A 19,680-nucleotide genomic window follows, 5' to 3' on the forward strand; every position below is an offset into this window, starting at 1 on the left:
ACTTATGGTATGACACAGTTGCCATCTTGATTTCCTGTTGTGTCTTTGATGTGATGAACCTCATAGCAAGAACTTAAAAAGAGAAGTAGGTTTAGTCTCCAGGTGCTGCTGTTGCCTGGCAGTGCCATGTGACCCAGATGGAGCCACCATTAAGAGGGCACAGTTCAACTTCAGTCTCCGTAGCTCTCTCATTCCTGTTTCTGGCACAGCTATCATCATTCCATTGCTTTTGTTATTCATTCTCTATAAAATGCCATTTCTGAGTGAGGTTTACCCGTGCTGCTCTCCGCATAACCTCATAAGAGCTTTCCATTATATAAATGAAACCCCTCAGAGGTGATAGCTCCCTTGTGCTTAAGAAAAGTGCTAGAGTCCTGAATAGAATTACCAGAGGTTGACAAAATAAGGACATGTCTCCTTTTTGTCTTAAGCCTTAGGGTCAAATATTATCCACAGTTTCGAGGCTGTTTTCACAACAGTAGTCATTCAAACTTTTGTGTATTGTCACCTTGTAAATTGCTTGCTTCTTTCTTTCCCTTGACAGCCCAAATTTGTGTGATTTAATTTTATTTCCTGATTCTAGCAGTCAGCTTCCATCCAGCCCTTTCAAATCTATGATGTCTACAATGCGCAGATCACACAGGACTCCTTATACTGTTACATTTCTATGGTGAAATTTAGAAAGCACATTGTCATTGATTCTATATTATTGCTAGCATATGTCCTTGAAAATAAAGGTTGGTCAGAAAAATATTGTGATTGAAAAATTAGTTTTTCTGATGATTCATACCTGACCCATCACAAGACCCTCACCTGACACACCCACACCTGAAGCCCTGATAAACAGAAGAACACTGACACTGACATTCCCCCTATACTCTGTTGAAGATGTTACCTAGTCTGATAATGAGATGTTAGGAAACCAACCCACAAGCTCAGAGAACGAACTTTCACCCTCAGTCTTTCTGATCCTGGAAAAAAATAACGTCGTATGCATGTAGGCTTATTATTTTTTGCAATTTTTGCCTTTTTTAGTAGATGCCAAGAACATTTATTTAGTGTGCGTCCTCCTTTCCTATTGTCTTCCTGTCTTCCTTTGCCTATTCCGACCAGCTTATGGAACCAGACTACAACCTGGTAATAGTGAAGTATCATAATAATAAAAGGTTTCAGTTGAGCTGCTTTTTTTCTGCAGCATTCCTGTTCCACAAGGGCCTATTCCCTGAACGCAGAAAAATCATTTGCAGAGGGTTGAAAGGACAAGCATCTTCAGCAAGAGCAATAACAAGCAAAATCTAGGTAAGTATTTCTTAAAATGGGGGCCTGCTTTTCAAAATTATTACAATCAAAATTATTTCCCATGTATTCAATATATTTTCAAAAATTTAAAGCCAGGTCACTCTTCTCATTATTTATATTTGTCAAAAATGGTGTTTTTTTCCACTAAAAAGCGTTTATGTAAATAGGCAATAGGTTTGTTATTTTTACATGATTCAATCAATAAATATTCCATGAAATGCATTCAATTATCATTTTTAATATGGTAATTGTCAATAAAGACAGCCCATACAAAATTACGGTCCTCCATAATTTTTAAAAGAAAGAAGGGGTCCTGAGAGTAAAAGGTTTAAGGAGCATGGATGCTCGTTTTGCTGTCCAAATCAGGAAGGACCTGCCACTCTTTCCACGTGCAAAAATCATCAGGATAGGCCACTGAAGCCTTCTGTATTGTTTCTAAGGCAGCAGGCTAGTCTCTCTGCTGCTTCTTAGCAACTGCCCCTTGAGGCAACCATTTTGCTCCGCTGCTAGACCTGACCTTACCAGAGATGGTGTTTGAAGGCCAGGAAGTTTAAGAGGAAACAGGTGTACAAATGATCCTCTGTTCGTTGCTTTGTTTGGTTTTGTGAAAACAATTGGGGAAGAGATTCAAAGTGTGCTGCACTGTATGTGGCAAAACAAGGAACAGGAGCCAGCTAGAAATGGCTTGGTTTTATTCATGGGATTTGCTTCTCCTTCAGGGAAAGGTTCTTCTTAAGTTATTGCCTCTTGCATCGTGCCAAGCCATGATCCATTTTGACTCTAGTAAGTTAGTTAACAGGAAATGAACTGTAATAGATGGGATTAAGAGAGCATGATGACTCCAAACCTAGCAAACCACCATCCTTAGCTTAAGATACGAATCTTCAGGCAGTGGTGGGATTCAAATTTTTTTACTACTGGTTCTGTGGGCGTGGCTTGGTGGGCATGGCAGGGAAAGGATACTGTAAAATCCCCATTCCCTCCCCACCCCACTAACCTGCTTTCCAGCTCTGTTCTCCTGTGCAGGGCAACAAAAGAAGACCCAGCCAATCAGCTGGGACTCAGGAAGCAGAGAATAGATATGGGCGTGGCCAGTCAGAGGTGGGATTTGCCGGTTCTCTGAACTACTCAAAATTTCCACTACCGGTTCTCCAGAACTGGTCAGAACTGCTGAATATCACCTCTGGAACCTTGCCATACATGTATTTATCAGAATTTTAGGTTGGCTGCTTTTCAAATTAAAAAATATATGTCATATAAAGGCTTAGTGTACCAATTTAACTCAGTGCAAAAGTTGCTTTTTTTTTTTAAAGAATTCAGAGACTCAGATGTGGAGATGGCAACCTGGAGGGGTTCTGAAGGGCACTTTCAGATCACTGCAGATCACTAAAATTAGTTACCTTACAAGTAAAATTTCTCCAACTATTAAGATCAGCAAGCTCCTTTCCAGTTGTATAGAAAATCTCGATCTTATGAAAAGGATGGACAAGCAGTAGTCACTCAATAACTGAATTGCAAATTCCTCTAGGTTAAAGCTATTCCCTGATTTTCCAGATCTTCATATAAATAAGAATTCTCCCGCTCCCCCCCAGTGGACATTAACAACTGGATTTCCATTTGGCACTTCCTCAGTCAGTTTGGTGCAGTGATGAAAGCATCAGGCTAGAAACTGGGAGAATGTGATTAAGTACAAAGCCAGCTGGGTGACCTTGGACTAGTCATTTTCCTGCCCTGTTGCCTTGATCCAGCTTTCGTACGTTTCACCAGTGAGCTGGTAGCAAGATTGAGGTTCCACTGAACCTCAGCAATATAAATGGGCTGTTCTGCTTGCCGGGATAAGGAAGCTGTTGTTAATGTGGTATATGATTAAGTAACATGTATGCATCAAAAATATCTGAACAAAAGCCGAGTTTATTGCAATGTACAAACCAGTGTAAATGATTTTGAAGCTAATGGGACTCCCCTAAAGAGCCTGTTCTGTTTTTTTCCCCACCCCTAGATTTGTTAATCTGTTTAATTTGAATTAAAGAAATTTTGCCTGTGTGGAGCTTATCTGATCATGTATCATTTGGTTGCTGAAGAGCTGCATCTTAGACATTAACTTCAGGAGTCATTCCAATCTCCATAAGGCATACAAAGTACTATATCCGCAGTGCAGCCTGGCCAATAGTTCCCTAAAGTCAAGGAGGAAATCTGGGAGGAAAAATATCCTCATGATGATTAACTTCATTTGTATCTCCGTATAAAATTTGTTTTTTCCTAATCTTTGGTCCTCTGCATGTCCGGAGGCCATTTTTCCCTATATAAATTAGTCTCTTCGCATGTGCTCATTCTCTAAAAAGAGTTTAATGCAAACATTAGGATAGCTCTTCCTAACCTCGTACTAGTTTACTCTGCTGGTCTTCAATCGGGGCCATCCATATGAAGAAATAAGTCCTACAATGGTGATTTCCTATGCTAGTTTCCGATCCACCATTCAAGGAAAAGGTTTCTCTAAGTGGATACTGAAGCAGATGTGAGACCTGCATTCACTCGAGTAATCTGAATGAAAACTGGATCGGGAAGATATGGGATTATGCCTCAATTAGATACCAAAAAACTCTTAGAAACAGGAGGAATCCCCTTGTCCTTGTCAATGATGAGAGTTGAACTATTGCATTTCTGAGAGGTGATTGAGCAGAAAAATTTGCAAAATGGGTTCATTTGCCAGAGGCATAAGTATGGTAGGTGGCTGCTTATGATTGGCTCTGTTTTGGTGTGCTGTTAAATTCCCATGCCTGCAATTTGGAGAACTAAACAGAAACTACAGATAAAAGAAACCCCTGTCTGGTGTCACTCCATTTCTCAATCTACACATACCTTCTCTCTTTGGGTTCAATGACTCTTTGATGAGTAACTTAGGCTTCTTTGATGATAAGGCAAAATGAAGGGCTCTTGTTTATGTATTTTCCATGGTAACTGTGTTACTGATTTATCTGAATTCGAGGTTATCATCCTGATGAGTCTTCTCTTTGTTGTCTGCCAGGATCCATAGTAATTAATCTTTGGTCCAGCTGGCTTCAGACTTTTGTCTCTACCTTGGACTTTGGAGGTATCTGAAATCTACAGTATTTAGCAAGATTCTGCCTGAGCTTTGCAGATTTTGTTATATCAAGGATCTCTGCCAATATGCAGAGTTCCCTGAAACAATCATCCTCCATTGCAAAGACATTTGTGTCGTTTAGGCCGAGGTTTTTCCCCCCCAAACTTTTCAGGTTTCAACTTTCACAATTTAGGTGCATTGACTAAATAGAGTTACCTTATCTCAATTGCAAAACTCCAGACACTCACAAGAGGCAGCAAAGAGAGTTTATCTTTGCTTCCATGCATTGGATTTTTAGCACTCTTAGATTAGGGCAGGTGGGAATTGGAGTCCAGTGGAATCTAGAGGGCTGCGTTTCCTTGTCGTCTCCTTGTGGATGTTGGCAGTCAGCATCCTAGGCCATGGGTAAACCAATTCTATTGTTGTGAAATGAAAACTTTTCCTTCTTTGAGCTTTAATAGCCATATATGTCTTTGGCTTTCTTTTTTGGGGGGTGGGGGGGTGGGAATACTTTAGTCAAGCAATAAGAATGTTCATGTAGGTGGTGTGGCCAGAGTCAGAGTCAGCCCTAAAGGGAATTCATGATAGAGTTAATAGGCAGCTGACATCTCTTGCTCTTTTTCCTGAGAACAGCAAACACACTCCAAAGATTCCTCAGAAACATACTTTTATTGGAATAGTTTATTTCCCAGCAACTGAATGGCATGCAGTTTTTCCGGGGGAGGTGAGCCTTTCTAGAGACCAAAGGTTATCAGCTGCTGATAAGTTAATTTGGAGATACCCATTTTGAGTCAAAAAATGTCTGGGAAAGACTACACTGGGTTTTTTTGTTTGTTTGTTTGTTTCAGCTTCAACTCTTTATTGCCCTGGCCTGAAAAATGATCTAGGGAAAAAGAATTGGTGTGAACTTCTTCTGGCTGCAGGGCTGCCTTCTGTTGATAATTTTTATGGACTGGTAGCTCTGGCTGTGAGGAATAATATGCCCACAGCAAGAACCTTACTCATGCCTCAGTTCTGCCACCTCCACTCTCTGAAATTATTTGGTTCCTTTGGTGATTTGAATTTTCTCTCTTTCAGACTAATACGCCACTCAAAAGTATGTAATATTCCATCTTTTGCTTTTCCCCCCAAAATTAACCAACCAACCCCCTAAAATCTGTACAAAAATTTGTTTTTTTTTGGGGGGGGGAATGAATTTCAGAAGCATAAATCTTGGATGTCTCACTGCCATTAGTTCACTCCTGCTTTGGAGGTCCTTCCATGAGTTTGAGCTTTCCAACTCTATGATCTTGTCACTTTGTCCCCCCGCAAAAGAGGAAAAGTTGAAAAAGGAAAAAATTCAAGAGGAGTGTGTCAATATTTCTGCCTTTAAAAAAAATAATAAACAAAATAATGGTGTTAATTAGGCCTGGCTCAAGTCATAGCTCTGGAAGACATCGCATTAGCTTTGGGAAGGCTGTAGTCGTTTTAGTTTGCATCCAAATGGATACCGTGTTTCTCCAACAATACGGCCTCCACCAATAGGAAGGCCCAGCATGATTTCTAGCCATGAGGTGAAATTAAGCCCCACACCCAAAATTTAGGCCTATTCAATGCTTTTCCCCACCATTTCTCACATCATTTGTTAGAACTACACAAGGTGAAGAGAAATGGGCAGGGGAAGGGCGGGGGGGGGGGATGGGGAGAAAACTTTCCTTTAGGAGTGCCCTGCAGGTAGCCTAGGCTAGAATATCCCGATAGCCAATAGAAGCTGCCTGAAGGCAGAGTTCCCAGCCGCTTCAGGGCGTTGCGTGGCTACCCGTGTCCCCTCACCTTTAGGGCAGTCTCTTTCGGGTGATGGAAGCTCCCCAAATGCAGTTACCAGCTACTTCAATTGGCCGGTAGAAGCGGCCTCTCAGTGAGGGGAGTGTGTGTGTGCCACGCCTCGCCCCGAAGCGACTGGGGACTCTGCCTTCAAGGGAGCTTCGATTGGCCGCTTCTATTGGCAGACGAAAGCTCCCTTGAAGGCAGAGTCCCCAGCTGCTTCAGGGCGAGGCGTGGCTGCCCATGTCCCCTCGCCTTTAGGCAGTCTCTTTCGGGCAATGGAAACTCCCCAAATGCACGATCAGCCGGTAGAAGCGGCCTCGGGGCGAGCGCGCACACACACACGCACACACACTCCCCTCGCCATGAGGCTGCTTCTATCGGCAGAGGAAAGCTCCCTTGATGGCAGAGTCCCCAGCTGCTTCAGGGCGTGGCGTGGCTACCCATGTCCCCTCGCCTTTAGGGCAGTCTCTTTCGGGCAATGGAAACTCCCCAAATGCAGTCACCAGCCACTTTGATCGGCTGGTAGAAGCGGCCTCAGGGTGAGCGCGCACACACACACTTTCCTCGCCGTGAGGCCGCTTCTTTCAGCAGATGAAAGCTCCCTTGAAGGCAGAGTCCCCAGCCGCTTCGAGGCGTGGCACACACACACACTCCCCTCACTGCGAGGCTGCTTCTACCGGCCGATCAAAGTGGCTGGTGACTGCATTTGGGGAGCTTCCATCACCCGAAAGAGACTGCCTAAAGGCGAGGGGACACAGGCAGCCATGCCATGCCCTGAAGCAGCTGGGGACTCTGCCTTCGGGGAGCTTTCGTCGGCTGATAGAAGTGGCCTCGCGGCGAGGTACGTTCGTATGGGCTGCTCTAGGTGGGGGAGGAAATTAAGTCACTCTCAAAAAGACGGCCTATCCGTTTTTTCAGGGGTCCAAAAAAAAAAAAAGGCCCGGCCTTATTTTGTGAGAAACACAGTAGATACAGATGGCTTTGTAAACAGTAATTATCCCATTTTTTTTATTTAGATTGGATCTGTATATAACTAAGTGGGCCCTAGGAATCTTTTTTAGTTAGAGCAGTTTCATCTAAGTACATTTTTATGCATAGACAGAAACATTCCTAAAACCTTCCATGAAGTGTGAAAAAATATGAATAGTCAAAATACAAAGATTCATGAAGGTGTGGTGTCAAAATCTGAAAATAGTGGGGATATTGTCCTGATCTGAAGACCACCCATTTGAATGGGTGCCTAATATCAACATACTTGCAGAAAGAGTGGATGGAGCTAGGTTTGTTCCTCTGTTATCTTGCAGATTTGGAGACACAACCATCCACAGACATATACAACGCTTCTGATTTCTGAAATATTACAAGAGGAATATCAATTATCTAAAACTATGTACATTAAACTATTTATTGGAGTCATTATTTGATGCATGGGCTTGAGCAGTTTCTGCAATTTTGGTATCAGTAGTTTTTAAGAGTTGGGAATTTTTTTAAGTTAAACCAACAATAAAAAATGAACAAGACAACATTTGACAAAAACAATTTTTTTTGTATGCTTTAATTAAAAGTTTGCATAGTTGGAGACACTTCCCTGCAGGTGAATGGGTAAGCATGGAATAGGAAGTGAGACAAGGACATGTACTATCCTCTGGTTGTTTAACGTATTAATGGTTAAACAAATACACCAACACAATAGAATGTAGGTTAGGGACATGAATATGTAACTTTAGATGCAAGAATGCCATGTGAAAAACCAGATAGCTAGGAGTGTGTGCAGAAAAAAATGGAGTAAATAATTCCCAATTATACATCACTGGTGAATAACTAGACTAGATGAATCTCTGTAACTGCATGGAATGCCTACCAATCATGGAAAAATGGAGAAATTATACCCAACACTAGTAGAAAGATAATGGCAGTAATGACATCTTTGGTGTGAGGAACCGAGGTTCTTGTGTATCACTATAGACTTCCTCAGGATTTCTCCAATATGCATCTATAGAATTAGTGTTACTTATTGGCCAAGTGTGATTGGACACACAAGGAATATGCCTCTGTAGGGGAGTGTTGGATGATTTTAGGCACAACTCTTCTCATGTGACTGCAGAAGTGAGATTAAATTGTTTGCACTGTCCAAGTTTACACTGTATATTAAACAAGGCAGGTGGTTCCCTGGCAGAGAGTTGAAATGTTCAGGTTCATAGGACACACTACACCATAAAGTACTTCTTGGGTTTGGCTTAAGGGCAAAGGTGTCAACCTCGATTGTGTCATGGGCCAGATCGTGTCGTATCATAATGGTTTTTTTGCTTTTGTGGAGCCGGGGTGGGCATGGCTTGTGTGTGACGTATCGGGGCCACCAGTTTGACAGGCCTAGCTTAAAGTGTGAACCCAATTAGAGTAGCCTATCCGAACCATAGGTTAGCATTATTTCATAAATCAATATGAAAAAGTGCTTCCCAAACACAGAAACCCTTGGATATTAAACATCACCAGAGAACAACTCTCAATGCTTTGACTCTGGGGAATTTCTCACAATAATGGCACAGGTACAGCATAGTACTGCTTTCAGGCAACACTGCTTTATTGAATTGTACAATGAATCAACCCAACCCCTTTCTCAGTAACCTCCCACTTCAAAATTAAACGATGCCACTGAAGCTGCACCAGGAGGTCTGCCACACCAGGAGATCATCAACGCTTCAACGTTTTAGTTTCGCTGGTCTCCGACACCACTTTGCCATCCACAATTTTGGTGGAGTGAATCTTCTGGGACACTTGCATGGTGCTTTCCAGTAAAGCATCTTTCAGGCTGAAGGAAGAAAGATTTGGGTAATGAACAAAAGTCCCTTTCTACATTTGATATTGGAACGTAATTATCTCACATATGTTACTGGTCTAGCTTGATAAGTTCCAAGCTGCATAGTGTGGGCAAGAAATGATTGGATTCTCTTGGATAAATCCCTGTATATATTCTAGAATGTTAAAGTACATTATCCTAAGTCAAGAGTCCTCAAACTTGGCAACTTGAAGACTCGTGGACTTCAGCTCCTAGAATTCCTCAGCCAGCTATGCTGGCTGGAGAATTCTGGGACTTGAAGTCCACAAGTCTTCAAGTTGCCAAGTATGGAGACCTCTGTCCTAAGATAATATTCCCTACCAGGCATGTAAGAATAAGTGATAATTATAACCTCAAGGTACTTGGAAAGCATCAAGTTAGAGCAGGTTGCAAAAAAGCAACATTACAAAATTACACACCCAGTTAGGTGTCAGGTTACTAAGGCTGCTCTACTTTCCATGTAATACTGAGCACTGTAAATATTAATTTGTTCTTTTCAGGACCAGGTGTGACTGGTTTTGGCATGTAAAGGATCCGTATTCCAAAGCCAAATCTACTGTTACAGGCCATACATTATTTCTTAGTCACGACAACTTTAAGATCTGTCTGGCCTGGGAGTTCTGGAACACATATCTTAAAAGTTGCTGAGCTTGAGAAACACTGGACTATAATATTTAAAAAAAAATGACCTGGACATCAGAGACAGCTTCTCCATAGCTACTTTTAAATATTCCTAACATTTCTGCTGAATTAGTTTCTTAAGGATATTAGTTAGAATTTAATAGAACTCGGGCTACTATACTGAAACATTTCAATTCAATTCAGCTGTGTGTCATATTTCCTTTCACAAGTTTGATAAAGAGATGGATACACACGGGTGTAAGGGCAATCTAGGTCAGCAATTCTACACGTTACTTAAACTCGAAATTAATCTAAGTAGGCACAGAATATGTCAATGAATTTTTTAGTCTTAAAAACTGAATACCTATAAGCATAACCATCCTTCATAGAAAAAAATGGCTTTATTTCTACCCCAGCATATCGGAGGTTGTTTGGTAAAAGTGACTGGTGGGTCTTAGAATATGAAAGCTGAAGGATTACTCTGGCTGATTTGTGTTTGGCTCCCGAAGTCTATATGACCCATGATAAGGAATGGCACAATCAAAGCCTCCAGGGTGAACTTATACAGATCAAAGCACACAGCTCAATCTCTTTATCTATTCTAGTCTCGAAGAGTCTATAAAAGGGGGCAGGCTTACTTCAATTCCTCTCCGCCCTCCAGCAGATGCCTATAGGTAGCAATCTCTGTTTCCAGCTTGTCTTTGATGTTCAACAGAGCCTGATAGTCATCTGCCTGGCGCTGGAGGTCATTCCTTAGCTGTGCCAGTTCAGCTTCTGTCCGCAGCAGGATTCCGTTCAGATGTTCTATTTGCATTGCATAACGAGACTCCACTTCATGCAGGTTGGCCTCCAGACTGGCTTTCTGTAGGGGGGAGGGGATGACAAAAGAAGAAGGAATCACGATCAGGGGTTTGCTAAGCCAAAACTCATTCTGGTCTGAGGTAGCATTTCCATATTGCAATATTCCTCATTACCTCCCTATGTGAATAGTTTTGCTTCATTCATGAATCCAGGATCACCCAACCCTGATCTCTTGTGGAATAATTCTACATTTGCTTGCCTTCTTTCCCAATCCAAATCTAATTCACTTGGTGTTGCATATTGGTTCTGCAGCAGCTTTTTGGTCATTGAACAAAACAGTTTCTGACCAAGACTCAGTCTCATTTTAAAATTGGTTTCAGTGTTGGAAACATGAGAAGCCAAAATTAAGACTTTGTAATTTTGTTTGCACAACACACTGAGCCCTTGGTTTGTTTGATTTAACTGATTAAATATGTCCATCTAACTGCAACTAATTTGATTAACTATGTTTGAAACAAATCACAGTATGGCATAATGTGTGAACCCTAACAAGGCCCTTAATCATGCCTTTTCTTCATTCCCATAAAATAACCACCTCCATCTTAGTATTGTCAAGGGCTGCTGGAAGACAACCATTATCTAAGGCAACACACCTTAGATCCATACCAGCTGATGATAATGGAAGTTGTATACCCCAAACCCCTGCAAAAGACAACACCAAAAGACTGATTTCCATGGAAGCTCCTGCCAACATACCACATTGCGCATAGATTCTAGCTCAATTTCCAAAGTTTGGACTGTGCGTCGCAAATCCGTAATGGTGGTACGAGCCGTTTCAATTTCTTGGGTATTTTGGTTGATGATGACGGTACTCTCTGTGATCTAGAGGACAAAATGTCAAAGCAGATTACATTACCACCTGAATCTCTCTCTCTTGGCAATTCATTTTGTGGGGTACATAAGGAGTTAAAGAGGTCAGCATGGATCTGTCTGTTTTAGGAGAAAGCCAGGAAGTACTCTTCTACGTACCTGCTGGCTCCAGTACTTGTCCAAATCCTCAAGATTCTTCTGAGCCAAGGTATCATACTGCGCACGGATCTCTGCCATTATCTTGGCCAGATCCTGTGTTTTGGGAGCATCAACTTCCACGGTCAGACCAGAGTTGGCAATCTGGGCCTCCAAGCTGGTGACTTCCTAAAAGATGCAAAAATAGGAGCATTTGGGGTTAACTTAAGAGTTGAAAAGATATCCTGGAATGATGGCTATCCATGATTGATTGTCAAGCTCTCTTCCACCATAGGCAGTAACTAACTCCCTTCCCTTTAAACTACTGGCACTATATTTTCTAGAGTTCACTGCTCAGTGCCAATAAAGACTTACATCTTGGTGGTTCTTCTTCATAAAGATCAGCTCTTCCTTGAGGGCCTCGATCTCACCCTCCAACTGCAGGCGGCACATGTTGGTGTCATCAATGACTTTGCGGAGGCCAATGATGTCACTCTCCACTGACTGGCGAATAGCCAGTTCAGCCTCAAACCTGGGCAGCGGAAAAAGGCAGGATTAGCTTCCCACAGTAATTGGGTTTGTGAAGCAAAAGTGTTGTTGGGTATTATGCTGATGACAATGGGTTACTGAGAAAAAACCAGAGCTTTATGGAAGCTATATCCCAGCTAGGGAATACTTGAATAAGATTGATTTAGTCTTTTGTGCTCTTGCCCATCTACCATATTAGTAATGTCAAAATAAATTAGCAACATCAAAATAAATACAAGCTAAGGATAGGAGGAAAATATGTAGAATTCAAGAGCTGTTGACTTTAATCATTTATAATCCCTTTCATGATATATAAATATAGTTTTTAATTTGTATTAGCCCTTCTTTTTCTAAAAGCTTTCCTTATTCCTTTAAACTTGAGTTGTAATCCAAACTAGCTGGAAGAACATTAGATTGCCTAACCCGGCTTTGCCTATTAACGCTTGGGTTGTGTTCCATGGCCTGGCTGCTAGACAGGATTCCAGAGCCAGTTAGTGAACTGGGATGAAAATACTCACTTGACACGGAAGTCATCAGCAGCCAAACGAGCGTTATCAATCTGCAGGACAACGCGAGCATTTTCTACAGACTGATCATAGATCTGAAGAGAGGAGACACACATGGAGGATTCATAAATACTTGAATTGCCAATCCAAAAAAAAGGGCACTCTGGCATGGCACCTGTAACAGCATAAATTAACTGGCAGAAAGCCACAGAAAAAGCTTCTCCCACCACACACTCAATGGACTGAGATTTGTGCCCATCCAGATGCTACAAAAAGCAGTTTCTATAGCAGTTGCTAAACCTGGTTTCTCCATACACTCTTGGACTGAGATTCCCCGATGGAGTGGAAGAATTAAAATATCCAGACACTACTTTCCAGGCTTTATAGTAACCAGACCTGAAACTTCCTCTTTGTTTGTTTTTAATTATTATTTTATTTAGGGAAGGCTGGTGCAATCTGAACCTACAGGTTTTCAGCCAGTCTACAGAGTTTCCATTGTTTGCTTAAGCCATCCCAGGTGCAACTCACCTTCCCAGTTCCCAAGGCAACAGGGAGACCAGGATTCTTAAAGGAGAAACTGCCTGCTTTGATCAAGCGGCTTCTCAGGTGCCTTTACTTTTCCTAATCTGTGTCTCCAAGACACGCTTAAGCACCCAGAAACCAGAAGTTCTATTTCCAGGCAATATTGCAACAAATCTGTAAATTAAATTACTTTGAGCAGACCAGGGAAATATTGCATTCCATTATGTAAAGTTTTCAAACTCACTAATTTTGCTGGGCTCTACAGCTGCTTTTCGAGGAGTAGAGGGACAATATTATTCAGCTATGAGGAGATCATTCCTTTAGAAATGCATTTTCACCCCCTTGTTCTTCTCATGGATGTCAAGCATTAATAATTTTTCTGGGATTAGAAGCTGACATTGTGAGACACTTCAGCCTAGCCCTCCTTTTTTTTGCTGTTGGCAGAACTGTCCAATTTAGCAGTTATTCCTTAGCAGCAATAATATAAGGCAAACCCTTAAGGTCCCAAAGAGATGCACATGGGCTCTCTGCCTTAAGTAATTTGTTGCTTTGGAATTGATTCTGCGATGATGGCCATTTTGTGAATAGGCAAGCCTTCCACGGATGGAACCCAGAATATCCAAGTCACAAATTCTAGATGCGTGTCCTTCCTTCTGTCAAGAATTTGGAAGACCTTAATTCAAAGTTTGTTTACAGCATTTGCCAGTGTCCCTTATGGGAACTTCCACATAGAGTTAATTTTATAGCCACAGACCTCCTTGAATAAAGTAAGGACATTCAGAAGCTAACAGGGCTCTTGTGCCTTAAACAGCTGAATGGAAAGACTAAATTTCGGCAGCTATTAAAGATGAAGGAATCCTGATATTTACAGCAACCTGCCTCTAAATATGTAGAAGTGCAGCCATGAGCCCCCAAAGTTCGTCAGGGCTCAGGAAAACTACCCACAAGATTATAATCTCAGTAAAGAACCCTAACAGTCGGGTGTCCGAACCTGAATTTCCAATGAGCCAGGTAACCAAGCTGTTTTCTTATTTGTACCTCCCAGTGAAAACTGATTTTCTATTGCCAATTGATTAGGGAGAGAGAAGGGATGTGGAAAAAAAGATAAATAGGCCTAGCCCGTTTTGATTTATAGCCGACTTGCCCTGAAGTATACAGGAAAAGTCAGATTGCTTAAAACAACCTAGTAGAAACAGTGCTATTGTCTTCATGTTCCTTTAAGGAATTCTTACAGATATCTGGCTGGAATGGAGAGAGAAAACTGGTTACAAAGGCCATGGCCAAGCTTTGATTTGATTCAGCAGGCCTAACATAGTCATGATCCTTCCTTAACTTCTAATTAATTGATGGGCAACATATCATATAATCTTGGAAACTACAAAAGAGGTGGAATCTAAGGATTTTTTTTTAAAGGGGGGAACTAGTACTCTTTCCCATATATTCATGGGAAAAGCCATTTAAAAGCCACCAGCCATGGCTTTTAAGAAACCTATTGATTCTAGCAGACAAAATAAGGGTTCTCTGGAGAATTGGGTATATGCCAGGCAACCATACCTTGAGGTATAACCTACAAAGAGCTTAATTCTGCTCTTTCCTGGTAACAAATCTGCCAGGTGTTATAGAATGGACTTCACTCAAAAAAAAAAAAAGGCCCCCATGCATAAAGTGGCTATGCCTGGCTTTGATATGGTGTCAGGTGTTGCTTAAAAAAAAGAACAGGGCAGGTAGGAATTAGAAGCTGTTCTGAAAATGCTTCTCAGAAGGAAAAGAAAAAAAAGGAAAGAAAACGAATCTGTTTCCCCCAGGACATTTTTGTATTCTTTCTAACTTTCTACAGTTGCACCACACCCTCTAATCATTCTTTTGCTTCCTGTGCCATATATTTGACCTGAACAGGTGCTAAAGCTTTTACCGTTATCTTTATTCCCTTTGTTTGCTAAATGATTTTATACATACATAAAAATGATTCATAAGGGGAAAAAAAATCCTTTAATCTACTCAGGTCTTTGACAAAGCTCTTTTGAACTCTGTTAGGAAACCACCATTTGGAGCATTCCTGTAAGCTGAACTTCCTCTTTTTCAAAACCACCGTAGCCCAGCCCTTCCCAGCCTGCTGCGCTCTTCAGGGGTATTACACTACAAGTCTCACAATCACCAAATTGGAGTCAGTTGTTCTCTTCCATTACTACATTTGCATGAGAAATGTGTATTTCTTTCCCAGGTTGGCTTATTTCTTCCTGCTCAGCATTAAGCTGCAGGAATTTTAACTCTTTACCTGAAGGCAGGGAACTCTCTTTACCTGTTCAAGATCTATCCCAGGTTTAAGTTGGCCTGTTTGTTTTGACTTTCTGAAAATAGAGTCAAACTTTTTCATTCCTCTACAATGCTCTAGAGAAGTTCTATATTAGAGGCATTGTGGAACTGTAAATGGGTGGGTACATCAAAGCAACTGGTTCTATTCCTTAGATCTTCAGCCCAAAAGGACATATCGCAAAAGTTACCCTGGAACAAGATGGGCAGCCAATCAATTTAATAAATATAAAATTAAAAAATGAGGCACGACTGAAGAAAATAAAATGCTAGATAAGAGATGAAAAGGTGAAAGCTTTTTTTCACAAGGGCAGCAAAATAGATACCTCTGAAACAGCCAAGAGATATTAATTGCATAGTAGGTTCCTTGTTGCAAAGGGTTGCTGGATGCTGTATTTAATATTTCCCAATATAAAGTACATTGAATATTTCTTTGCAACCACAAAACATAATAAAATGAGCCGATTTATCAGAACTTCACTTATTGCATCTTTCTTTTATGGAAGAAAACCAATCTCTGCTATAATCCCCCCCCCCCTATTTCTTCAAGAGAAACTCCACTACTCCTCAGGTATGCAGGTAAATTCTACACGGGTCTGAACTTTTGGCTCCATTCAAACTTCAAAAGGCAAACATGGGAGGTGCCTCCTACATTGGTGCCCATAGCTAGGTAAAGCTGCATTAGGTTTTAGTAAACCATTAACCTGAGGAGGCAAGCTGCTGAACTATGAGCGACTGCTTATCAGGTAAGGCAATTAGGGAGGCAAAAAGTTGTATCCCCAGAATCATTTTTCAGGGAGACTGCCCCACTTTCATGTTGGATTCTTATCCATACTCCCTTTATCTTTGCTTTCCTTATTGTGTTACTCTTGATAAAAAATATAATACGTGCAAAATTTGCACTTAAAGGGGCCAGGAGAAAAAGTGTCCCAAGTCAGAACAAGGGCGTGAAAGTGAGCAAAAAGATAGTGCTCCCAATTTCAGAAAGTTTCACTTTCTATTAGGAGGGCCTCTGAAATCACCCTACTATTCAGAGTTAAAGTGCCTATTACACCTCAGTGTCTCTCGCCCCCCCCCCAGAGGTTTTTCTCACCTGGTTCTTCAAATCGTCGATGATATCGAAATAACGGCCCCAGTCTCGGGTGCTGGGCCCTTTCTTTTCGGTGTATTCTCTGATCTGGATCTCCAGCTTCCGATTATCGGCTTCCAGGCTGCGCACCTTGTCCAGGTAACTGGCCAGACGGTCGTTCAGGTCTTGCATGGTTTCCTTCTCGTTCTGGACCACCCCAGAACCGGAGAGGTGGAGGCTGCTGCTCATCCCTCCGTAGCCCCCTCCGTAGGCCGAGCTTGCTCCAAAGCCCCCTCCGTAGCTCGAGCTTGCTCCAAAGCCCCCTCCGTAGCTCGAGCCCAGGCTGGAGACTCTGGAGACAGAAATTCTCGAGCCGGAGCCCCCGGCTCCAGCATAAACGCTGGCCGCGCTGCCCCCGGTACCAAACTTGAGTGGCCTAAAGGAGGTGGAGTAAACGGTGGACTTAGAGAAACTCATGGTACCTGCGAAGGCAAGGAGCAGCAAAGACAAACGAAGGGATGTGAGAAGTTGCAAAGCACAGCCTACTTCTGGCTTTTATAGCCAGGAGCAGGGGCGGGCCCAACCGGACCCACCTCTCCCACTTGTGGCCAATCCCAAACGCTGAGCTCTACAAACTTACTTTCTCGGATTTGCGGCTCGACGCTTCTCCCTTTTGGAAAAGCCGCCGAAGGAACTGGGGGAGCTTGGGCGGCCAAGGGGGCCTGGGTGGGTCCTAACTCCTCCCTTCTGTGGCTGCGAGGTAAATCGGCTTCACGGAAGGTGAAGACGACGCCCTGTCCGCGCCTAACTGCACCATTGTTTAACAGCTCTGCAGACATTTCATAGGTGATCGGAATGGGTTACTAGAGCTTGAGAGGGCATGCTATATAACGGAGAGGAGGGGGAAGAGGTGTCCAACCTTGGCAACATGAAAATTTGGGGACAAGTCCACATGGATGGCTGGGAAATTCTGGGTTGAAGTCCCCAAGTCTTTAAAGTTGCCAAGTTTGGAGTCCTCTGTGCTATATAGTTGTGTGTCCAATCTCACTTGGCCAATAAAGAATTCTATTCTGTTCGGGGCACACTGAGATCTGAGTAGAATTGAATCTTCCCCAGTAAACCAAGATTGTAGGGGGAGTAAACCCAAGCAAGTCACTGCCTGTACTTTTGGAAGCATGGTTGATCCGCGGTGGCAACAAAAAGAGTGCCATTTCACTGCCAGTATGTTTGATCCAGAGTTGCTGTAAACATCCTTGATGTGGATTGGGGAAAGGAAGGCATTGAAGTGACCCAGGTTTATCAGCACCGCTATGATAATTTTTTATTTCATAACTTCAGGGTGCTGGATTTTGTGAGGTGCTATTCTAAACACGAAGGTGTAGGATCTTGATATGAAATGAATTTCTATTCAATTTCCCTTCAAAAACTATCACTTTTCATCTAAAAAATTGTAGTTTTAAAGTATGTGCATACATAGGTTCATTTTTCTTTTGGGTTCGGTTCTCACATCTTCCATGAGTTCCATTTCAAGCTAGTTTATTCCATGGTATATCTTCCCACGCTGAGTTACACAGTCTGTATACAAGAATTGTAAGGTGGTCACTGTATAAGCTATGCTGGCTGGAGAATTCTGGGAGTTGAAGTCTACAAGTCTTAAAGTTGCCAAGTTTGGGGACCCCTGCACTAGGAATACCATCTTGTCTAGCCCTTAGATAAGAAAAGATTAGAAGTAAGAAAACTGTGTTTAGAATTGTTGGGAAATAATCTGAGACGTAAAATTTACTTTGGATGATCAGTTAAAGGATCACGATACAATAAATCCAGGATTGTGCCTGAGGCACGAAGCAATTCCTTTTAATATTCTGTATACACAGAAGTATACAAGTAGCTAGATAGCAAGGACTGAACGTAAGGTTACCAACTTTACTAAGAAAAAATATATGAGGTGCTATTGTGTGTTATTGCAGGTGTTATTTACAGTGAATTATAAGTAAAAATAAACATCACTGGTGAATGACAACACGTTCTTCAGTTATAGCTCCAGCAACCTGTTGCAAAATTGACTTAAGCTGGTTAGTATGGAGAATCCATTTATGAGATCCATGGATTAATAACAGTCTTTCATGGAAGTGAGCATTTAAAAGGCTGAAAATCCTGAGCTTTAAGCTTCTCTATCTTTACAATGTAAGCCTTATGAAGTGCGGTGTTATAAATAGAATAGGAGTTTAATGCAGGTATTCACTTGCTCGTGGATATTATATTTTGAGTTGGGGGATGCGTGGTTGGATGTTTTATCCCTTCCTCCCATGTTCTTATATGTTGGTGTGCTTTTCAAGTGTCAATACAAAGAATCTTTTTGGTTAAGACGAAGAGGGTTTCACAGTATAGTGGGATCCTGGTTATTCCACCCTTTTCCAATCTTATTTTGCAAAGGTCTTCCTTTTCAATTTAGGCAGCCATGGAAAACCAGAAACAAAACTTACATGTATCATCCCCATACAGGAAACCTGGTTTGCTGTTACTGTATGCAGGGAAGCAACTACTTATAGTTTGGACCATTCAAAGGGTTCGTTTATTAGGATACAACCAGGCCACTCTGTTATTAAGTATTCTGAGATAACTGTCCTAAGATAAGGGATGATCATTGTTCTGAAAAGGCTGGGATGTGTTAGTTGTTTGCATCATTGTTACTTTCTGCATTTTTCTTCCTGGAGTGGAGAGAGGCTCTTGTGGAATTTTCTGCTTATTGTGCCCATATAATGTGGCTGGCTTTTTATACGTGGAGATTAATGGAAGTGAGCCTGAACTACACATAGCAAAGTATTTTGGACTAACCCTGGTTAGTCCAAAGTTCTTGGCTGGTTCCTTAATAATAACTACTACAGTATTGCTATCATTATTAATACTTCTTTTCCTCTTGCATTATTATTATTATTATTATTATTATTATTATTATTATTATTATTATTATTATTATCATCATCATCATCATCATCATTCCCACCCCCATTTACATCTTTCACTCAGATTCCAGAATAGAAGATTTACTCTTTGAATTTATATAGGGTTATTCCCACTTAAAAAACATTCTTTGAGTTCCTTACCCAGGGTGGGCAAGCAAGTGAATTTTCAAGGGATGTAGTCAAAATTTCTTTAACATTACAGCACAAGTAGTCTTTGATAGTATGAGCACAACTGGGACCAGAAATTTGGGTGTGGTTGTGTGGTATTTAACCAAGCTATCACATGACTGCACCTGAACTTATAATCATTTTACTGTGGTCATTAACAAATA

The 19,680-nt window shown here is 41.6% G+C and overlaps 1 protein-coding gene across 2 annotated transcripts; it reads right to left on the reverse strand.

Annotated features, from left to right (window-relative positions):
* Positions 1 to 8,747: 8,747 nt before the first annotated feature.
* On the reverse strand, positions 8,748 to 16,954 carry KRT18 (keratin 18). Of its 2 annotated transcripts, XM_087925483.1 has the most exons (8): positions 16,687 to 16,924; positions 16,410 to 16,656; positions 12,497 to 12,579; positions 11,826 to 11,982; positions 11,475 to 11,639; positions 11,202 to 11,327; positions 10,283 to 10,506; positions 8,748 to 8,996 (listed from the first exon to the last, which is right to left on the reverse strand). In XM_087925483.1, the coding sequence occupies exons 1-8, from the start codon at positions 16,860 to 16,862 to the stop codon at positions 8,879 to 8,881; spliced, it is 1,296 nt and encodes a 431-aa protein (XP_087781609.1). In that variant the 5' UTR covers positions 16,863 to 16,924; the 3' UTR covers positions 8,748 to 8,878. The 2 variants fall into 2 exon arrangements, with proteins under 2 accessions (XP_087781609.1, XP_026569478.1); XM_026713693.2 differs by having other exon boundaries at positions 16,410 to 16,954.
* Between the last annotated feature and the right edge of the window lie 2,726 nt (positions 16,955 to 19,680).

This window comes from Pseudonaja textilis, chromosome 2, assembly GCF_049901715.1.
Source record: "Pseudonaja textilis isolate UNSWEBS1 chromosome 2, rPseTex1.2, whole genome shotgun sequence".
In the NCBI taxonomy this organism is placed as follows: domain Eukaryota; kingdom Metazoa; phylum Chordata; class Lepidosauria; order Squamata; family Elapidae; genus Pseudonaja; species Pseudonaja textilis.